The sequence below is a fragment of the Heliangelus exortis genome, chromosome 15 (assembly GCF_036169615.1).
Source record: "Heliangelus exortis chromosome 15, bHelExo1.hap1, whole genome shotgun sequence".
NCBI lineage: Eukaryota > Metazoa > Chordata > Aves > Apodiformes > Trochilidae > Heliangelus > Heliangelus exortis.
In genome coordinates, this window is record NC_092436.1 from 11,432,087 (window position 1) to 11,450,456 (window position 18,370).

General features: G+C 39.3%; 3 protein-coding genes across 4 annotated transcripts in view; 1 reads left to right on the forward strand and 2 right to left on the reverse strand.

Annotated features, from left to right (window-relative positions):
• The window catches only part of FABP6 (fatty acid binding protein 6), a 452,944-nt gene that overhangs the window by 353,167 nt on the left and 81,407 nt on the right, over positions 1-18,370 (reverse strand). The gene's annotated exons all lie outside the window — the stretch shown is intronic.
• PTTG1 (PTTG1 regulator of sister chromatid separation, securin) lies at positions 1,274-5,275 on the reverse strand. Its single transcript, XM_071758940.1, has 6 exons — positions 5,125-5,275; positions 4,180-4,282; positions 3,683-3,861; positions 2,796-2,889; positions 1,829-1,978; positions 1,274-1,417 (listed from the first exon to the last, which is right to left on the reverse strand). Exons 2-6 carry the CDS (start codon positions 4,259-4,261, stop codon positions 1,329-1,331), a joined length of 594 nt encoding a protein of 197 aa, XP_071615041.1. The 5' UTR covers positions 4,262-4,282; positions 5,125-5,275; the 3' UTR covers positions 1,274-1,328.
• On the forward strand, positions 5,447-18,175 carry SLU7 (SLU7 homolog, splicing factor). 2 transcript variants are annotated; one of them, XM_071758552.1, is made up of 16 exons: positions 5,447-5,718; positions 5,890-6,066; positions 6,690-6,843; positions 7,101-7,181; positions 7,756-7,920; positions 9,219-9,284; positions 10,659-10,706; positions 11,222-11,353; positions 11,626-11,723; positions 13,112-13,179; positions 13,382-13,521; positions 14,395-14,556; positions 14,736-14,840; positions 15,030-15,104; positions 15,348-15,452; positions 16,416-18,175. In XM_071758552.1, exons 2-16 carry the CDS (start codon positions 5,903-5,905, stop codon positions 16,596-16,598), a joined length of 1,746 nt encoding a protein of 581 aa, XP_071614653.1. In that variant the 5' UTR covers positions 5,447-5,718; positions 5,890-5,902; the 3' UTR covers positions 16,599-18,175. The 2 variants fall into 2 exon arrangements, with proteins under 2 accessions (XP_071614653.1, XP_071614654.1); XM_071758553.1 differs by lacking the exon at positions 10,659-10,706 and having other exon boundaries at positions 5,467-5,718.

The following is an 18,370-nucleotide window of genomic DNA, read 5'->3' on the forward strand; positions in this document are numbered from 1 at the left end:
TTAATTGTATTTTTTCTTTTGTTTAGTTTGATATTCCTCTGACTTTTGAGGTTTCAAACCAAAGGCAAGAAGCTGGAGATAAAGACCAGCTATAATTTATTACAATTTAACACTTTGATACCCTGACAACTTTGAAGAAGAAACCATCTCAGTTTTCATTGCAGATGTCTGACCATTTAGAAACAACAGGAAATTTCTAGTTCTAAGACAACTGAAGGTCAAAATTTGCAACAGCACAATTCCCAGGAGGCCCATCTACCTCCTGAGTAGTGGGGAAGCACAAGGGTTCCTTTGCTGCTTGCATTTTTGTTTCCTAGAAACAATGACAAGGACTATGGTCACCCCTTCACATTCCCACCTTGTCAGGTGGCAGCCATGCATCATGCCTCCAAGAAGCAGAAATCAGGGTTGCAGCACTGACCCACACGAAATTAAACTCATTCCTTCCCTGGACCATTTTCATCTTTGTCAACTTGCAAGCATTAAAGGATATTTCTTGGGGGGTTTTTTCAGACACCACTGTAAGCATGAGCTTCTTGCCACTGCTCCAGTGTACCAATAGCACATGACACAGCAGTTCCTCCTGTTCAGAGATCAGGTGGATCATGGCAGAACAGAAAGACCTTCTGCCTTCACAGGTAACCATAACACAGCAGAATATTAACCCATTGTAAGGATGAGGTAACAGCTGAAGGCAACTCAAGCTGCTGTAAACTGACAACATTATTGCTCTGGAACTATAAAAGCAGCTTAACTTAAGGCTGACCACTTTCTACAACTGATTTTAGTTGAGAAACTGGAGTTGAGGCCATTACAATGCAAAATGAAAGATTATTGAACATGTATGCTTATAATTTGAAGAATGGGGTTCCACCACCTTTTCCTCAGAGCACAGACAATACCCTGTAGTCTGAGCCACAATGCTATGACAATTTAAAAGTGAAGCCTACAGCAGCATAAAGATTCAACATATGCCACCCTGGACAGCAAGTGTGATAAGCAAATAAATTCAAGAAAGGAAAAATGCCAGTACTTACACTGGATCTACAGATTAGTTTTAAACTCTTGCTTGTTTATTGGATAATGGTCAAAAGGACACCTTAAGCTATCATGACCACAGTTTGATCAGCAGGTACCAACTCTTGGATATTGTTCACAACAGTCTTGCTAGAAGCTTATCCAAGCTCTGCTTTAATTGCTTGCCAGAAAGGCTCCTTTTGAAAGGACTATAATATTTTGGGTCTACTAGAAATAGACAAGACCAGTATTATACAGCTTACATTAACCTTTATTAAAATACAGAACAAACTTTAAATTCAATAGAAGCTTCAGTATATACATTCAAGGTCATAATTTGGAGGTGGCATTTCAATGATCTCATCCAGGGTAGCAAGAAAATCATTTGATTGTAGCAAGTCTGAAAGAGAGAAATAGAGCAAATCAGTTTCTCATGAAACTCACTTTATACTACAACATAAGCCAACTCCCAACAGATTAGCATAAGCTTCTTGAAGAACTAAAGGAAATATTATTTGATTACAACCCTAACCATTCTATGATTCCACATAAATCAGCTCCACCTAACTGATAGTTAGCAGTCCACTGCAAAAGATTGCTCAGTAACATCACTTTGAGAGCAGCAGTTGTTGTAGTAAGGGATACCAACTTAAATTCAGCTTGATTAAGCACCCAAAGCTGTTTGATATTAGTCTGCTGTGCTGGCAGCTGGAACAGCAGTGGCAGTTCACTACTGCAGCCAACTAAGGCGTCCTCCCAACTCCCTGATGAGTACTGGATGGACTAAAACTCATGTTAAGTTTCCACTTACTGGACTCCCATGAAACCTCCTCAATCTTCACAGGTGAAGGAACCATCTTCACACATCTGTCATATGTCCTTTCAAATATCATGAGAGGAACACCATGCAGGTTGATATTGCTTACTTTGTCCTCTTCAGGAAGATCAAAACTCTCAAAGGCTGCTTGAGAAAGACACGTTGTAGTTTAGGAAGTGTACAACAGCAGTAGTGTGGGAAACTGAAAATTCCCCAAGAGTAAAAGAAGTGTTAGCAGGTTCAAAATACCACAGTCCAACAGCCCCCTCTAAGGGATATTTATTGGAAGCTACACCTAAATTGTCCATGAAATCTCACACTTATCGAATTCTAGAATGTTTAAACAACTGCTAATGTAAAGCAGAGGCTTTTAGTTTAGTGAATTACCAGGTCAAAATCACCAAGCACAAAGTGTTTTACATACACTGAAGCAGTTTGTGGCACAGCAAATTTTTGCATACTCACTTCCATACTCACTGGATTGTTTCAGGACACACTTTGAAGGACTGAGATAGCACAGCCCACTGCAGAGATTCTAAGAACAGGTTTAGAAGTTCCATCTTCAACCCTTACATCCTGCAGCAGTAGGACTCCCTCAAGTTACAGATTACTAGAGCTTGGCATACACTCAAGAGAAATCTACTCTTCACTACTGCTGAAGTATTCTTTTGAATACTTGCCTACCAGTTGCCATTTAATGAATTAAGAGACTATAGCATGGCTATTTGGAACTAGTTTTCAGCCACTATAATAATGGTCTCTGACTACTTCATAGCTGGAGCACAACTGTTGCTGTTAGAAATACTTAATCAAGGAGACAATATTGCAGAAGTGGCAATCACCCTTATGTTTAAGGGCAGACTCCAGAGAAATTCAATTCTAGCCTGTTTGCCACAGCAGCTTGGCTCAAGTAACTCATCAAAACATGATTTTCTTGTTTAATGACAGCAATAACTCTTACTTTGAGGATCATAAGGAAACATTTTTTCTATTTCTGGCCAGTCTTCTTCAGCCACTGTGTCACAGCTTTCTACTCCAGCAGTCTTTTCAGTTATCTTAAAAAAAGAAAATCACATTATTGAAGTTACTGTAGTTTCCCATTGCTGTACCTTTGCGGTTGCTTTCCTACAGACAGGAATGCTTCCCACACCCTCTGTTATGCCCAAATCCCAATACCTTCAACATAAGCTGGAGATGGGCAAACATTTCAATTAAGTTTTAGTGAAGGACTCTTACAGTGGCAGCAAGTTACTGCACTAGAACATTAAGGCTCTAATATTAAAGGCCTGATACTCAGCCTGTGAACAAGACATTAACTCAGACCATTTTCTCCAGAGCCACTTCTCCATTAGGTACCCCCTGAGCTGCACTCCCTGTGCCAGTGAGGGTGCCCTGGTCTTGGCTAGAGCTGGTTTTCTTCCTGGTAGCTCACATAATGCTATGGTTTTATTTATGATTAAAACAGTGTTGGTAACCCAAGGCTGTTTCAGTTATTGCTCAGCAGTGTTTACACAGCACCACTAAGCTGGGGATAAGAATATGGGAGAGCAAGCAGCTGGAACAGCTTATCCCAACTGACCAAAAGGATATTCCATACACAAAACAATGGAAAATGGTGGGGAACCCTGGAGGGCTGTTATTGCTCATGGACTGGAAGCCATCAGTCAGCTGCTGGTGAGCAATTTGAGATATTAATTATTAAATTGTCTTACTCTCAGCCCATAAGTCCTCATTTTTATCTTTCCAATTCCCATTGCAGTGAGGTGACAGTGAGCAGGCAGCTGTGTGGTACTTAACTACTTGCCAGAGTTAAGCCACCAGAGTAGGTAAACAATGCACGCATCATACTTTGTTTGCAGTGCAAGGCTGAGTTTTCTCTCCCTTCTTTTCCATCTTGCTTGTGACTCCTGAAGTTCTGTTCACATTTCCAAGAGCCTTTCTGACAGAATGAGACATGGCTGGAGAGGTACCAATGGCTTTCTTGGGAAGTGGAGTGTTAACTTGTGTTCTTTCAGATAAGGCTTTTGCTGGAGAGTGAGAAGTAAGAAAAGAAAAAACAACACAACTTTAGCACCACATAAACTCTAAAGTTTGCTTCAAGAAGTGCATGTGCTGGAAAGCAGGCTGTCATAAAAATCATTGTTTATCATTTATACCTTAGTAACATAAGAACTGTTTAAAGAAGTAGAGAGGTGTTTTCATTTTTGTATCAATTTATGAGCTTAGGAGAACCGGTTAGATAAGTAGATACAATAACAGGAAACGACTATTGTTCAAAACAGAGAATAACAAAACACTTGTGCGCTTCACTTGCCCCCCAGTGGCTTAGGGCAGCACATACGCACAGGGTCCTGTGGGGAGTTTCAGCCGACTCTTGGTAGCACCAACTTCACCATTCTCTTGATCGACAAAGATGAGTGTTGCCATCTTCAGGTTGATGAGGCCACTCTAGAAAGTTCAAACAATAAAAAAAAAAATCCCAAATAATTTGTTATTTCTTCCACCAAGGAAGAGTTTTGAAACATACCACATTTAAGGCAACACAGATGCATTATGAATCCCTAGAGGAGGGGGAATAAACCCCTATTTCATGTCAGTTCACAGTTGTTTAGCTGCAGAGCCTTTATTTGAAGGCATTATTAGCACACCTGGGAGGCTGATAGCCCTCAAGGAGCTCGTATGAGTTTGAGAAAGGTCTCACTACCAAGCCCACATAAAAGCCTTTATACCTTTGGTTTGCTGTGACCCATCTCTAATGTTTAACTGGTTTCTCAATACAGGTCCCACCTTAGCAACCCAGTCCTCTGCCCAACTTGTAGCACTGGAGCAGCCAAGAGAAATGCCGATTACCTTACCAGCAGGGAGATCCCTTCCCCAGACAACGAAACCATTAGAGGACACACTAAACAAACAGATTGCCCCCACCTGAGACCCCAGACCAGAGCCTTCCCTTACATTGGTACAGCAGCTCCCCCCCCAGAGCTTCTCACAGGCGGACAAGTAACACCTTACTCAAGAGGGGTCTGCAGGAAAAGCTGCTTTTAACTGAGAGCTTCAAGGCAAAACCTTCCGCACAAAGTCCAAGCCAGACTTCGAGCCCTAGATGTCAGCACAGCCCTTGTGGGACATCGCCTCCCGGGACCCCTCCCCATCAGATCCCGCAGCCCCCCGCACCTCCCCAGAAATCCTCCCCTCAACTCCCGGGAGCCTCCCCAGCACCTCCCGGGAGCCAGGGGAGCGCCCGGCACCGAGAACACCGCCCGCCAGCCCTCCTCTCCCCTGTCACCCACCTCGGGAACCTCCGACACCTCCCCGTGCTCAGGCCGTACAGCGGCCCCGACAAAGGCGACGATTGGGTCGGTTCCGGACCAGAGGAAGAACCGAGAGCGCCTCCACCTCAGGTACCAAACCCGCCGTGCCCCTCAGCCCAAACCGCCACCCGTTTTAAACCGGTTCCGCGCCGCCCATTGGCTGCTTCGGCAGACGCTCGGTAGCCGATTGGCTGCGCCGCGCCGCTTCCCCTCGGCCTCCTCCGGGGGCGGGGCCAGGACAGCGCTACCATGGTGACAGCGTGGCACCGCCCCGCAGCTCGCGCCGCGTCACGGCCGCGGTGCATTGTGGGGCGGCCTACTCGGCGGCGGCGGAGAGCGGGAGGGCCTCGGGGTACGGGGGGAATAGGAGAGATCGGGAGGAGCGGGAGCAGCTCTTAGGTCGGCTTTCTACCCGCATCCGAGTACAGGCCTTGCCTGGGCCCTGGCGCAGCGCTCTCTTTGCCGCGCTTTCGCGCTGCGCGTAGTCCCAGGCTTGCGCCTTGTGCTGGGCCTTCCGCCGTGCAGAGCCTCCGGCCTGTTCTGTATTTCTTAGAGAAGAAGGCGGCTAATCAGGTAATTTCTTTTCCAGGACTGGTGTTTGGTTTTGTGAAAAAAAAAAACCCACAATTTGTCAAGAATGTAAAGAAATACAGCGTTTCTGGTTTAACTAGCTGCTACAATAGAGCTGTGCTGTGAGATTGTTTGGGTCTGTAACGCTTTTGTTTTGGTTTTTTTCTCTTACAGAGGAAGAAGGAAAATGGCATCAGGGACAGTAATGAATGCCACTCCTTCAGGGGGATCCAATGACGTGAGCCTGGAGGAACCAAAGAAGATGACAAGGGAAGACTGGAGAAAGAAGAAAGAATTAGAAGAACAACGGAAATTAGGAAATGCACCTGCTGAAGTGGATGAAGAAGGAAAGTAAGTTGTATTAAAGCTCTGGTCATTCTAAAGCTTTTGGGTAAAAATGTCTTTTTTTTCCTCTTGTGATTACAGAAGAGTCATGAGGGTGATTTCTCTATGAGTCATTGAGGATGTCAGGAGCTGAACTTTGTGAACTTGCTTTTAACATTCCAGTCATTCTCAGAAAACAGGTGTTTTCCAAAAATGTGCAGGTTCAGCATTCATGGTTGACTGACAGTGCTGCTTGTAAAGAGCCATATATGCACCTACTCACAGGTGGTATTCTACGAGTGTCGAAAACATTGTACTGGGGAGCTTGAACTGCTCACCTTGTTTCTTCCCTTTCCCCTGCTTCTGCAATGCTCATTCCTTCTGAGAAGATAAATGTTCCCATTTGTGTTCTCAGTAAGGTTGCACATTTGATTTGGAGTCAGGAGGGAATTAGATGGCAACAAAATTTCAGTGAAAGTCTGTGCTTAGCTGGATAAATGAGAGGTTATTTTGCAGTGCATTGTAACAACTCCATTATTTTCTTATGGCTCCCAAAGTACTCAACTTTAATGTGAGAGTTATTTATTAGGCTGAGGTGGTTTTGGTTTTTTTCCACATGCCATGTATTTATTACACAACATTTTTTACAGAGATATCAACCCTCATATTCCTCAGTACATATCCTCGGTGCCATGGTACATAGATCCTTCTAAAAGACCTACACTAAAGCACCAGAGACCTCAGCCAGAGAAGCAGAAACAGTATAACTCCTCTGGAGATTGGTACAAACGAGGAGTGCAAGAGGTATGCAAAATGGTTTGGGCCAAAAAAAGAAAGATTTGGTGAGATTCTGTGAGAAAACACCTTCTGGTTCTGTGTTTGTGAGGGAGACAGAGCTGGGAATTCTCACTCAGCAAGCAAGCCACAGTGCTTGGTCTTAATCAAAATAAGTTCTGGGTTGAGTAGACCACACAGGCATTGAAAAAAGGAATTTTTTATTTGGAATGTGTATAGAAGTTGCCACAAGTTTGTTCCACAATGTCTTTTTTGGTGTTGTTTAGAATTCTATAGCAACGAGATACAGGAAAGGAGCTTGTGAGAACTGTGGTGCCTTGACACACAAAAAGAAAGACTGCATGGAGGTAAGTGTGACTTTGGTTGATATTTTAATTGTTTGAAAACAATAGGAATTCTAATCTTACTAAAAAATTGCTAGCAGATAAAGCAAAAATGTCTCGTTTTGAAAAAGCTACTTTGGAAAAGGGTAAGAAGTTCCGAAAGGTGGCTTGAAAATTTTTAAAGACATTGTTATGTAGGACAAAAATGAAAGGTGAAATGATATTATTCAGGGTTTTGCTCATCAGTTCTGTTTGTGATAAACTCTGCAATAGGTGAAAATGTTTAGCTCTCCATGTTAGTTTGCTTTAACTGAAGTGTTGCTGTGCCCATCTTTCTGTTTCGTGTCACCTAGCAGCCACTGTTTTAAGTTTAGGAAACTGTTTTAATTGTGGAAAGTAAGGCTAGAAATTGATGGGGTTTTGAGTCAGTTGCACGACTTTAAAATGCAGAAATTGACTACTTGCATTTATTTACAATTCCCAGGCTTATGGTGTTGAGTTTAACTGGCTCAGCTGAAACTATTTTTAAAGGGGTGTCTAAGCGAGTAACATATTTTAGTCTAGTGGACTGATCCAACCTTTTGTTTTTTCCTTTCAGAGACCTAGGAAAGTTGGAGCAAAGTACACAGGCATGAATATTGCACCAGATGAATATGTGCAGCCTCAGCTGATGTTTGATTATGATGGAAAGAGAGATCGTTGGAATGGTTATAACCCTGAGGAGCACATGAAGATTGTAGAGGAATATTCCAAGGTTGATTTGGTATGTAAGAGCTATGGTTTAGTGTTGGCTTGGCTGGGAGGAGGAGGTTTGTTGTGTGCACTGTTAATATTAGGGCTGGGGTTGTGTTCATAACAGAAAAGCAAAATGGATTCTGTGTTTGATAGCAAACTTTGCTTAAATTAAAAATTCAGATCAGAACTGGCAACTGAGTATGGATCTGCTCAATAAATGAAGTGTCCCTCCAGAATGCTTCATTTTTTACAAACAAGCCTTAGAACTTATTACATGAGTTGCAAATTGAATTGCAGGCAAGAAGGGAATTTGTTCACTGTCTGTGTGAGAGCCAATAAATTTCTATTTTGTAACCTCATTTGTGTTATTTTACTTATGAATCCTTTTTGTTACCATGATGGAACAGTTTGTACAAGTCTCTGTGCAGCTCAGCACCTTGCTATTGCAGTTAACTGGCTGCCTGGACACTTAGACACTCTTAACTTTTTAGAATTTAAAAAAAAAAAAAGTTCACTACCTTGGCTGGATGTGTCTGCCTGCTTCAAAAGGTAGTTTGCCTTTAGTTAGTTAGGTGCCTAATTAACTCCCTTTGTTGCCTGGTCATTATTTTCCTGTAGGGTGTAGGAGAGTTAGTGCTAAATGTGATTTAATTGTGCATGTTATGTCTAACAGCAGTGTTTAAAGACAAAGCCAGCAGCATCCAGTGACAGGACAAGAAGCAGTGGGCACAAACTGAAGTACAAGAAATTTTGTTTAATCATGAACAGCAGGGGGATTGTCCTTAATAGTCTCCAGAGCTACCTCTGACATTTAACTGTTCTGTGGTTTTATTATGTCAAATATATTTTTAAAAAATCCCTACATGCTGCTTTGAAATATCACTGGAGATGCTGGACTGGTGCTCTGGATGAATCAAAAATGCTTGCAGCATCAGTCATGAAGTTCATTAAGTTCCTAACTGGATTATGACACAATAATAAAATGTGTTCTGAACCACTATTGAACTCTCTCTTTTTTTAAGTTAAGATGCACATAATAATGGTACAGCTGCATAAGCTCTAATAAACTGTTTTATTTAACAGTAGAATCTAAAATAGTTAAATGGTCAGTGTAAATATAGAAAAATTGATATGGTGAAGCATAGGAGTAGAAGAGAAAAGTTTGAGGCTGCTGCTGCTTTTACAATCACCTAGAGAATTAAAACCTTGGTTTTTTATGAGTACATTTTAAATTACAGCAGACAGAAAAGATGCTTGTAATAATTATCGCTACACAGTTGCCATTAAAATTAAATACTAAAACAAATATATTTTGACGATGCACAGGCCAAACGTACACTGAAAGCCCAGAAGCTTCAGGAGGAGTTAGCATCAGGAAAGCTGGAGCAAGTGGTAAGTAAATTAAATCCACGTTTTTAGTATGAAAAAGATTCAGCAGGTTACTTCTACTCTCTGATACTTTTATTGTCCTTATGAGGTCTGCTCTTGGGTTTTAGGCCCTTTAGTAATTTAATTTTCTGAGCACTAGCATATTCTGTGTCACATTCAAAAATTTGAAACATTTCCTTTCAAATGAAAATGGCTTTGTTTTCCTGTTATAGACAAAAAATCTGTGTGATTATTATTCTGGTTTAAATAAATGACATGCTATTTTTTGGTCAGAAAAACTTGTTTTCTATGTAGTTTTGTGCGTGTACTGAAATGCTTTTTTGTATTTAAAGATTGTTACATATCTGACTAATGTTGAGGTATTGACTATTATGTGACTGTGGATTGTTTTGGTAATGCTCAATATAAATTGGAATAGGAGAGTATTTTCTTTGTCTTAGAACTAAACTTGTTTCTCCTTCAGTCAATGTTAAGACTATTTGCAGTGTCTGTGGTTATCAGAAGGCTGAACTTCTGTATCTTCTTCTGTCTGCAGAGTTTGCATCTTCCACTAACTTCTATAAGATCCTCCTAAAACATAAACAATTCTTTTGATAATCTTTGATATAAAATTCTCATTTTAAAGGCATTTCTGATTACATTCTGAGTTTATAAAGTGGGAAAAAGTAGAGACTGCTACTGGTCAAAAGTAGGGTGTTCTTGGGTTTGTTTGCTTGTTTTTTTTAATCAACACAGTAAGAAAACCTCAAGCAAAAGGCGACATAAAATTGAGCCTCCATTTTCCAGAGGTTGTCACCTTCCTTTGTGTCACTAGATGGCAGAGCGAACTTAATCTCCAACCCAGCACAAACTACAGCATTCTGACCTTCCCTGTAGAAAACATTCTTCCTTTTTTTGATGCATATTTTCACCAAAGAACAAACATTGTTGATTTCCATATTGTTATTCCTTATAAAATGAAGCTATAAAAAGAAAAATTCTTTTGAAAGATAAGAACTATTTTTGATGGAGAGGACCAAGACATTTGCATAGTCAGTGCTGGCTAATTTGCTGATCAAGTCTTCATGATATGAAATACTCTTGTCCTAAACCATTCAAAGCCCCAGAAGCTCTAAGTAACAGTGACAGTTCTAGAATTGGCTGTTCTTGCAGAGGCTTGGAAACTTGTCTGAGAGTACAGGTCTCCAACAGGTGTCTTTAGTAGACACACTTAAAAGCTCTTTTCTAGAGCATTATTAAGCAGTCTTTGTGCATTATGTGCCACAGGTAAATTGTATTTTGGCTCCAGCATTGAGCTCTGCTTTATATGCTTTTTGTATCCCTGCCATCTCTCCACAATCTTGTTTTCTCTGCTGATGTGCTCTTTGTTTGCTGCAGAACTCCCCAAGACACCAGTGGGGAGAAGAGGAACCAAATTCACAGACAGTAAGATAATTACCCACTGCATCACACCAGGGGCAGAAAAAAGGACCTCCAGTTAGTGGAACAAGGGTGGCATAGGAGTTTGAGTGTTGGGGTCATGCCACTGGCTGCCTATTCTTTCTGGCAGAGATTGTGTTTCAGTGTGTTTCATGTGTGTTTGATAGAGGGGGTTTTGGTTTTGTTTTAATCCCTGCATGTTGTCAAATATTAGAGAGGCAAGAAAATAACAAGTTTTTAATATGTGGTATATTTTGCCCAAAATAACTATGTTGTTAATATCATCACAGTTATATTTTTGTAACTGTTTCCATATGAGGAAGTGGGAAACCTTCAAGAGGAGTGTTTTTGAAAATTGTTGAATATTAGATTAGTAAAAGAGCACACTCCATCTCAGTAAGTGATGTCAGCTTTTAACTACAGGGACTGCAGACTTTCATGAAACAGCTAAAATCAGATTCTCATGCTTATCTCTAGAGTGAATGTCCTGTATTATTTAGAAGTTTCCCATTTCTCTTCAGGAAAGAGATCATAACAGTGAAGATGAAGATGAAGATAAATATGCAGATGACATTGATATGCCAGGGCAGAACTTTGATTCTAAAAGACGCATCACAGTTCGAAATCTACGTATTCGTGAAGATATTGCAAAAGTGAGTAAAGAATTCTTTACAAGTGTTCTTTTGTATTCAGTTAATTTAAAAACACGTGTCTTAGTTATTAATGGGTTTGCATATGGGGTTTGGGTGTTCGGAGGTTAAGGTCTGTCCTTGGTTCTGTTCCTGCTCATGTTATAACTTCATCATCCTTTTACAAAGACACAACTTTTTAAAATGTCTGGCCTGGGGGATGGATACAGATGTAACTTCCAATTCTTTTGAAAACTTAAATATCTAATATTTCCTATCTTGTCTTCTTTCCTTAGTACTTGAGGAATCTAGATCCAAACTCTGCTTATTATGATCCCAAAACAAGAGCAATGAGGGAGAACCCATATGCCAACACAGGCAAGAATCCAGATGAGTAAGTTAAAATGGTGGCCTCTGTATCCAGCAAAACTGTTAAAAATGAGATTAATAGGGTTTTTTTTTTCCTTTATCTGTATGTCCTTTTACTAATGGGTCTCAAGTCAGTTATGGATAAAAGTATTAGTAAACATGGAAAAAAATGTTTTTATTAATCATCACTTTTTGTTTTAGTATATAAAAGTAGTATTTTAGTATTGCTGGCCCTGTATCTGTGGGGATATGTGGACCACAATTTAGTATAATGACCCATACAAGGTTTAGAGCACTGCTGTAGCTAGAGGTGATACCTGTAAACAATAATTATGCTAATTTAAAGTATTTCAGTAACCAAATCTGAAACCTTCATCCCTTGTTTTTTGGGAGGCTTTCAGCACATGAAGTGTCTGTGGTACGTAACTACACACTCTTGTGTATTAATGAAGTCTGCATAGAAAGGGTCTGAAAGCTTTGGCATTGCCTAGATAGACAACTTAATTAAAGAATGGCACAGATTGGCTTTTGGCTGCACATAAGGCTGTCTCACTTAAAACCCAAGTCAAACACTCAAGCTGTGACCCTGCCTTGACCTGTGTAGTGCTGAGGATTTACAGAGTAGGCAGGCTGTGAGTAGAAGCATTTATTCAGAGTGCAGTAATTGGATTAGCTTGCTGCTAGAATAGAGTGGCAGTGGCTAAATGCTAGCAAATAATGCTCTTTCCACCTCTCCATGCCCCCAGCTAAAATAATGCCAGTCAGTTCTTTCTTTTTTCAGATGCAGATGCTTTAATTTCTCTCTAGAGTCGTAATCTGACCACAGCTGAATCTGTGTTTCTGCCATAGCTTTGCATTTATAAATTTTTCAGTTTAGCTTTGGGGAGATGAGAAGTGTAGGAAATTGGATTATTAACATTATTTGATTTTCAGCCCATGTTTCCTGTACTCACTGTCAGTCTCTTCAAGGGGTATGCAAAAAGGTAACTGAGACTACTAAAGCTGTTACCAGGTTTTAGCTTAGTAAAGTACACTGGGTCTGGGTGGGAGAGGAAATTCACAAATCTAAAAGCTGATAATCATCATGCTAGAATATCACCTACCATACATGCAAATTTATTGTGCACTTAGATCCAGGCTTGACTCATGGTGTTTGGTATCCCAGACAAAGCTCCAGGTCTGTGCTGTAAAGTGTTCCCATGTAAGCACAGGTATGAAGTACTCTGAGTATTCATGACTCTCTAGGGAGCCTTAGACATTCATTTCATTTGAATGCTCCTTCCTCTCCCTCCATTCTTAACTCTTGGGGCAAAAAGGAGAATTTTTTTTACTTTCCTGTTGATGTTCTGTGATTGTATTTCTAAGAAAGTCACATTATTTGAGTGCTAAGAATTGTCCTCTTCTGTTCTGCAGGGTTGGTTATGCAGGTGACAACTTTGTTCGCTACACTGGAGATACCATCTCGATGGCACAGACTCAGTGTAAGTGGGTTTGGTAGTTTGGTTTTTTTTTTTTAAAGGAAATGGACTTAGAGAAATTTAGTTAACTAAGCTTCTGTCTTGCAAACAGAAATAAATCTTTTTAGATGAGGCTTTCTTTGAAATAATTACAGAATTAAAGATCATAATTTGAATGCATGTCAGTTTTAGAATAAATACTAAGTGAAACCTCTTGTGTACACAGTGTTTGCTTGGGAGGCTTATGACAAAGGCTCTGAAGTTCATCTTCAAGCAGACCCTACAAAATTAGAGCTGCTTTATAAATCCTTCAAAGTGAAGAAAGAAGATTTCAAGGCACAGCAGAAAGAAAGCATCCTAGAGAAGGTAATAGACATTTGGGTTTATTTAACAAGAGTTCTGTTAAATTTGGAGTCTGGGGAACAAATAAGATTACTAATACTACATGAAAGTGCATCAGCTGTTCTCAGCAGCTTAGATGTATAAAACGAGTTTTTATATCTATACACAGTATCTTATCAGTTGGATTAATTATTCTATTCAATATGGGAATATTTGAAGATATGCTGGTATTTCTTTGGATTACTGGGGTCTCTTCCCTTATATGTCAGTAAAAAAAACTGACAGCAGCATGAAGGAGGAGTGGGAGTTTAGATTCTTTTTTTTCAAAGTAATACAGGTGGTTGAAAAGATTATTTTACTGGTTAAAAGTGGTGTCTTTTGTAAAATATCCAATTAACTCTCTCCCATAATTATTTTTAAACTTTTCTCTTAAATGTGAAAAGCAGAATTTTCAGACTTGAGTTTTAGGTGTGTTTTTCTAGGTAAATATTTTTTATATATTGCAACTCTTCTTGGACAACTGAGAAAGAACTAAAGAATTCATTTAGATTCTAATCTTGTCAACACTTAACTTTGGGTAGGGACAGGAGGTAATGCTCTTGTTATACCAGAACTCTTTGGTTTGGTGTGAAAACTTTTCCTGCTATGAGTGAGGAATATCACTGTTGTAATAACAACAATAAGACAGGACAACACAAATAAAACCACCACAATGCCTGTAGAAGAAAATGTACTTCTCTCTTAAGTGTTCATTAAGGATTGAATTGTCTCCATCTGCTTCTTTTGTGCCTTCTTCAGAAGGTACTGGAGGGGACATTGTTGAAGTGTATGTGTAACTATGTAAATGGTGAGGTTTTTTTTCCTAAAACTATTTTGCCATTTCTTTTTGCATTTTAGTATGGAGGTCAAGAGCATTTAGATACCCCACCAGCTGAACTGCTGTTAGCTCAAACAGAAGATTATGTGGAGTACTCCAGGCATGGAACAGTCATCAAAGGACAAGAGAAAGCTATTGCCTGCTCTAAATATGAAGAGGATGTGAAGATTAACAACCATACAGTAAGTCCTAGATGTACCTGTAAGACTGATGTGAAATTGCAAAAGTGTTTCTTGCAACTGTCCCTTCTGGATTGTTTGAATTATTTACTTACCAGGATATAACCTTAGGAGTAACTTGCAGCCTGCCTCTTAGGGGAATGTCATTATGGACTTCATTGCTATGGTCTCCTCTCTTGCAGTGCATTTGGGGTTCCTACTGGAAAGAAGGCAAGTGGGGTTACAGATGCTGCCACTCATTTGTCAAGTACTCATACTGTACAGGAGAAGCTGGGAAAGAAATTGCTGTGAGTATTGTCTTACACAGGCACTTGGAAAGAGCTTAAATGCATTTGTGTTCCTACCTAAGTTTTAAAATGTTTTGCCCTCTTATTTTGGTGGCTTATGTGAGTTTTTTTGTGTTGAGGTTTTTTGGTTTCCATCCCTTTTCACATGTCCTTGGTAAATGGTTGTCTTTTCTTTTGTCTCTTGTACAGAATACTGAAGCAAGTTTACTGGAAGAACAACCCAGGGAGGAAGAACTCGCAACAAAACCCAAAACACTGATGGAGGTAATTTCTTCCCATTTCTCAGGAAGGCAGATGTTTTTCCTCAGCATTTTAGGAGATGGAAAGATCTGTATAACTACAAAATTGTAAGTCATAAGGAGTCTGAAATCTGTTAGACATTACAGACATCTCAACTGAAAACTAAGCTCTCAAACAGCATTGGTAGGTGCTCGACATTTAATGACTTGAATGTTACTTGAGTGTGTGCAAATTGAATCTTAATATTTACTGCTTTTCACCTTACAGATTCACCAAGAGAAACAGAAAGAGAAGAAAAAGAAGAAGCACAAGAAAAGCTCAAATTCAGATAGTGAGGGTGAAGAGAAAAAGAAGCAAGAAAAACTGAAAAAGGTGTGTTGTAGTCTTCAGTGGTTTTGTGGCATAAGTAACTTCAAATATGTTTTCCAACACTGTCAGTTTTATGAAGCCTGTAATGCAGTTCTTGTGGTGTTCTTTGGGGTGGTTTTGATGCTAACTTTGAGCTAAAGCAAATGAAAAATGCTGTTAGATGTTCTAAAGTATATTCCCTGTTTCTCAGGCAGATGTGCAATAAATACTTACTTTAGAAAGACATAGTTTAGATTATTTAGAATACTTCCTGTCTATTACAGCTGTAGATCTATAAAAGACGTTGCAGAACACAATGATTCGGGTATTGAACAAAGAGGGAGAGATCAAAGGCACCATCAAAGCTTAACTTGGCACCTTTTATCCCAGACTTGGGTCTAGTCTTGCAGTTGATGCAATAAATCCATCCACCAAGCTATCTCCTGACTACTGCTGAACAGCCCTTCCACAAGCACAGTAGCTGCCTCTGGATATTCAGAGTGTGAAATTAACATTAAACTATGGTAATCAAAGCATTGTAGAAGTGCAACTTCTTTTCATTAGCAAGAAAGAGCAATAACAGTAGTCTGAGGAATGTGATAACATGTATTTCAAAAAGCATTTTTAAAATATGCTGAGTGAAGAGGATAAAATCCCACAAAAAATAAACCCACCCCCTAAGATGATGTGCTTGCTTACCTGGACCAGAATTGCATTTTAGGGAAAGGCAAGGAGTTTCTTACTTGATTTTGACAACTGGAAAGAGATAAGAGTATCCTGATTACTAAATACCATTTTACTCTCATTTTATGTTAAAAACTAGAAAATTAGCATTAAATGAAGTGTGCTGTAGGTGGGCCAGACAGGTGTGCATTGCTTATCCCACCATTTTGCCTGCTGCTTGTTCATTATACTGGAACAAATTTTCATTGTTTTTTTGCTTAACACTCATTGTGAGTTTGCTTTCTTCTTTGGCTTTCATTCCAGGCACTAAATGCAGAAGAGGCTCGTCTCCTTCATGTTAAGGAAATCATGCAGTTAGATGAGAGGAAGAGACCATACAACAGCCTGTATGAAACCAAGGAGCCAACAGAAGAGGAGATGGAAGCTTACAGAATGAAACGTCAGAGACCTGATGATCCCATGGCCTCTTTTCTTGGACAGCAGTAGTGGTGAAAACCATTCCAACACACAAGACTGTTTTTTTCATACTTGTTTACAGCTCTGTAGATACTTGCTTACCTTTTAGATGTCCAATAAAATGCCAGAAATGGCAGAGACTTTTTCTTTCCACCAAGGAAGTTGGTGAAAACTTCTTTCAACAGACATAAGCAATTCAATACTTAGAGCAATTTTATTTATGTGTGCACATATAAAGTCAGAAATATATATACACACATATAAAAAAACATATGTATAAAATGCATACACTTACTCTGTGAATTCTTTATTGGAAAAGATCTGATACTGGCTGGAATTCTAGGTTCATTTGGCCAACTAATGTATAGATAAAATCATGATGCATTCAGTAAAACTCAGTACTTGAAAGACATGGTCAGCAGGTGTCAATATAGAACAAAAATTGTTGAAAAAAAGTGATACAGCTACTGAAGCCTCTTGTTTGTAAAGGGAGCTGCCTGTCATATGGCTTTAAAAGAAGAAGTAGTTTCTTCATGACTTTGTAGTATTTTGGAAATGTAAAAATTGATTGCTTTTGTACAGTTTTGGTTAAATTAATATAAAGGTCTTAAATGCTGACCAGCATTTTTAATGAAGAAGACTGTAGAGTTTTTGAATTCTGATTTTGTTTCTGAAGATGCTAACATACAAATTTCAGTTGTAAAGATCTGAGTTCTTTGGTTGTCTGTCTGTGAACATTACTCATCTTGTAACTTGCAGAAGCCTGGTACATGGTGTAAATACCAAGTTGCAGGCTCTAATACCTTGTGATAATGTGAAGCAGCATCTGCTTTGTGTTTGGCAATATCAGTCCTAAAACAGAGTTTTCCCCTTTGAAAAGTTGAAAAAATGAGTGAAAAAACTTCACGCTGCAACTTTGGTACTGGCAGGCTTGAGAATTACTTCTGTTATGGCTTAAACTGGCTCATCATACATAGCTTTTATAACCATATTTAATGTGATTATTTTAATGATGGGGCAAGGAGGACTCTTATCCTGCCTTTTCTTAAAATGAGGGTGATTTACAGTTTCCATTTTGTAAAAAATTAAAAGTTGCTGGAAGAAAATTAAATACCTGTAACACACTGTACCTGTAATTTCCACATATAAAGCTGGGTTCCTTTTTATGTTAGATTTTTCTCCGAGTCTGTTTCCCTTTGGTTTTGTTATGGAAATACTAATTCTGAATGCAGACTTTATTTTATAAGATTTATAAACCAGACTGTGGACTTTTGTTTTCTAACTTTCACATTTTCAAAAAAAGTTTAAAACCAAATAGTAAGAGCAGAGGGGGTAGGATTGTTAATGTAACCAATTACCAGGAAAGAAGAATTGTGGAGTAGAAATCAAGTTTTGGAAAAGCTGCTTTTTTTGTTGGGTTTTTTTTTTCCACAATGGGGATTTAGACAGGAGTATGATTTCCCTTCTGCTATACTAGTGACTCATGCTCTTAAGTTTCTGTGTCTATCCATGTTTTGACCTTTTTAGATTACAGATGATTTCAAGGAAAAAGTGCCCAAGTTCATTACTTACAATAAACATACATTTAACCATTGTGTGTTATTTCACAGCTGCTTTGAGGAGTGGGTGTTGTAATTTAGCATACAGAGCTAATAACAGAAATTCTGCATTAGTCTGCAATGTAGTTTTATATTAAATCTGTGATGCTCTTATTGATGATCAACATTTTAGATTGACTATTGCTCCAGAATTCCTCTAGGATGACCTGACTGCAAGCTGCCCTTGGATGATTTTTCCAAATT

Bases quoted from the DNA above. Each gene is read 5' to 3' on its own strand.
- PTTG1 (XM_071758940.1), bottom strand. From the start codon at position 4,261: ATGGCAACACTCATCTTTGTCGATCAAGAGAATGGTGAAGTTGGTGCT. The intron at 2,890-3,682 runs GTATGATGCGTG...TCTTTTTTTAAG, and splicing joins AGCCTTGCACTGCAAACAAA to ATAACTGAAAAGACTGCTGG. The intron at 1,979-2,795 runs GTAAGAGTTATT...TTTCTCAAGCAG, and splicing joins GTTTCCTTATGATCCTCAAA to CCTTTGAGAGTTTTGATCTT.
- SLU7 (XM_071758552.1), top strand. From the start codon at position 5,903: ATGGCATCAGGGACAGTAATGAATGCCACTCCTTCAGGGGGATCCAAT. The intron at 6,844-7,100 runs GTATGCAAAATG...GGTGTTGTTTAG, and splicing joins ACAAACGAGGAGTGCAAGAG to AATTCTATAGCAACGAGATA. The intron at 10,707-11,221 runs GTAAGATAATTA...ATTTCTCTTCAG, and splicing joins AGGAACCAAATTCACAGACA to GAAAGAGATCATAACAGTGA.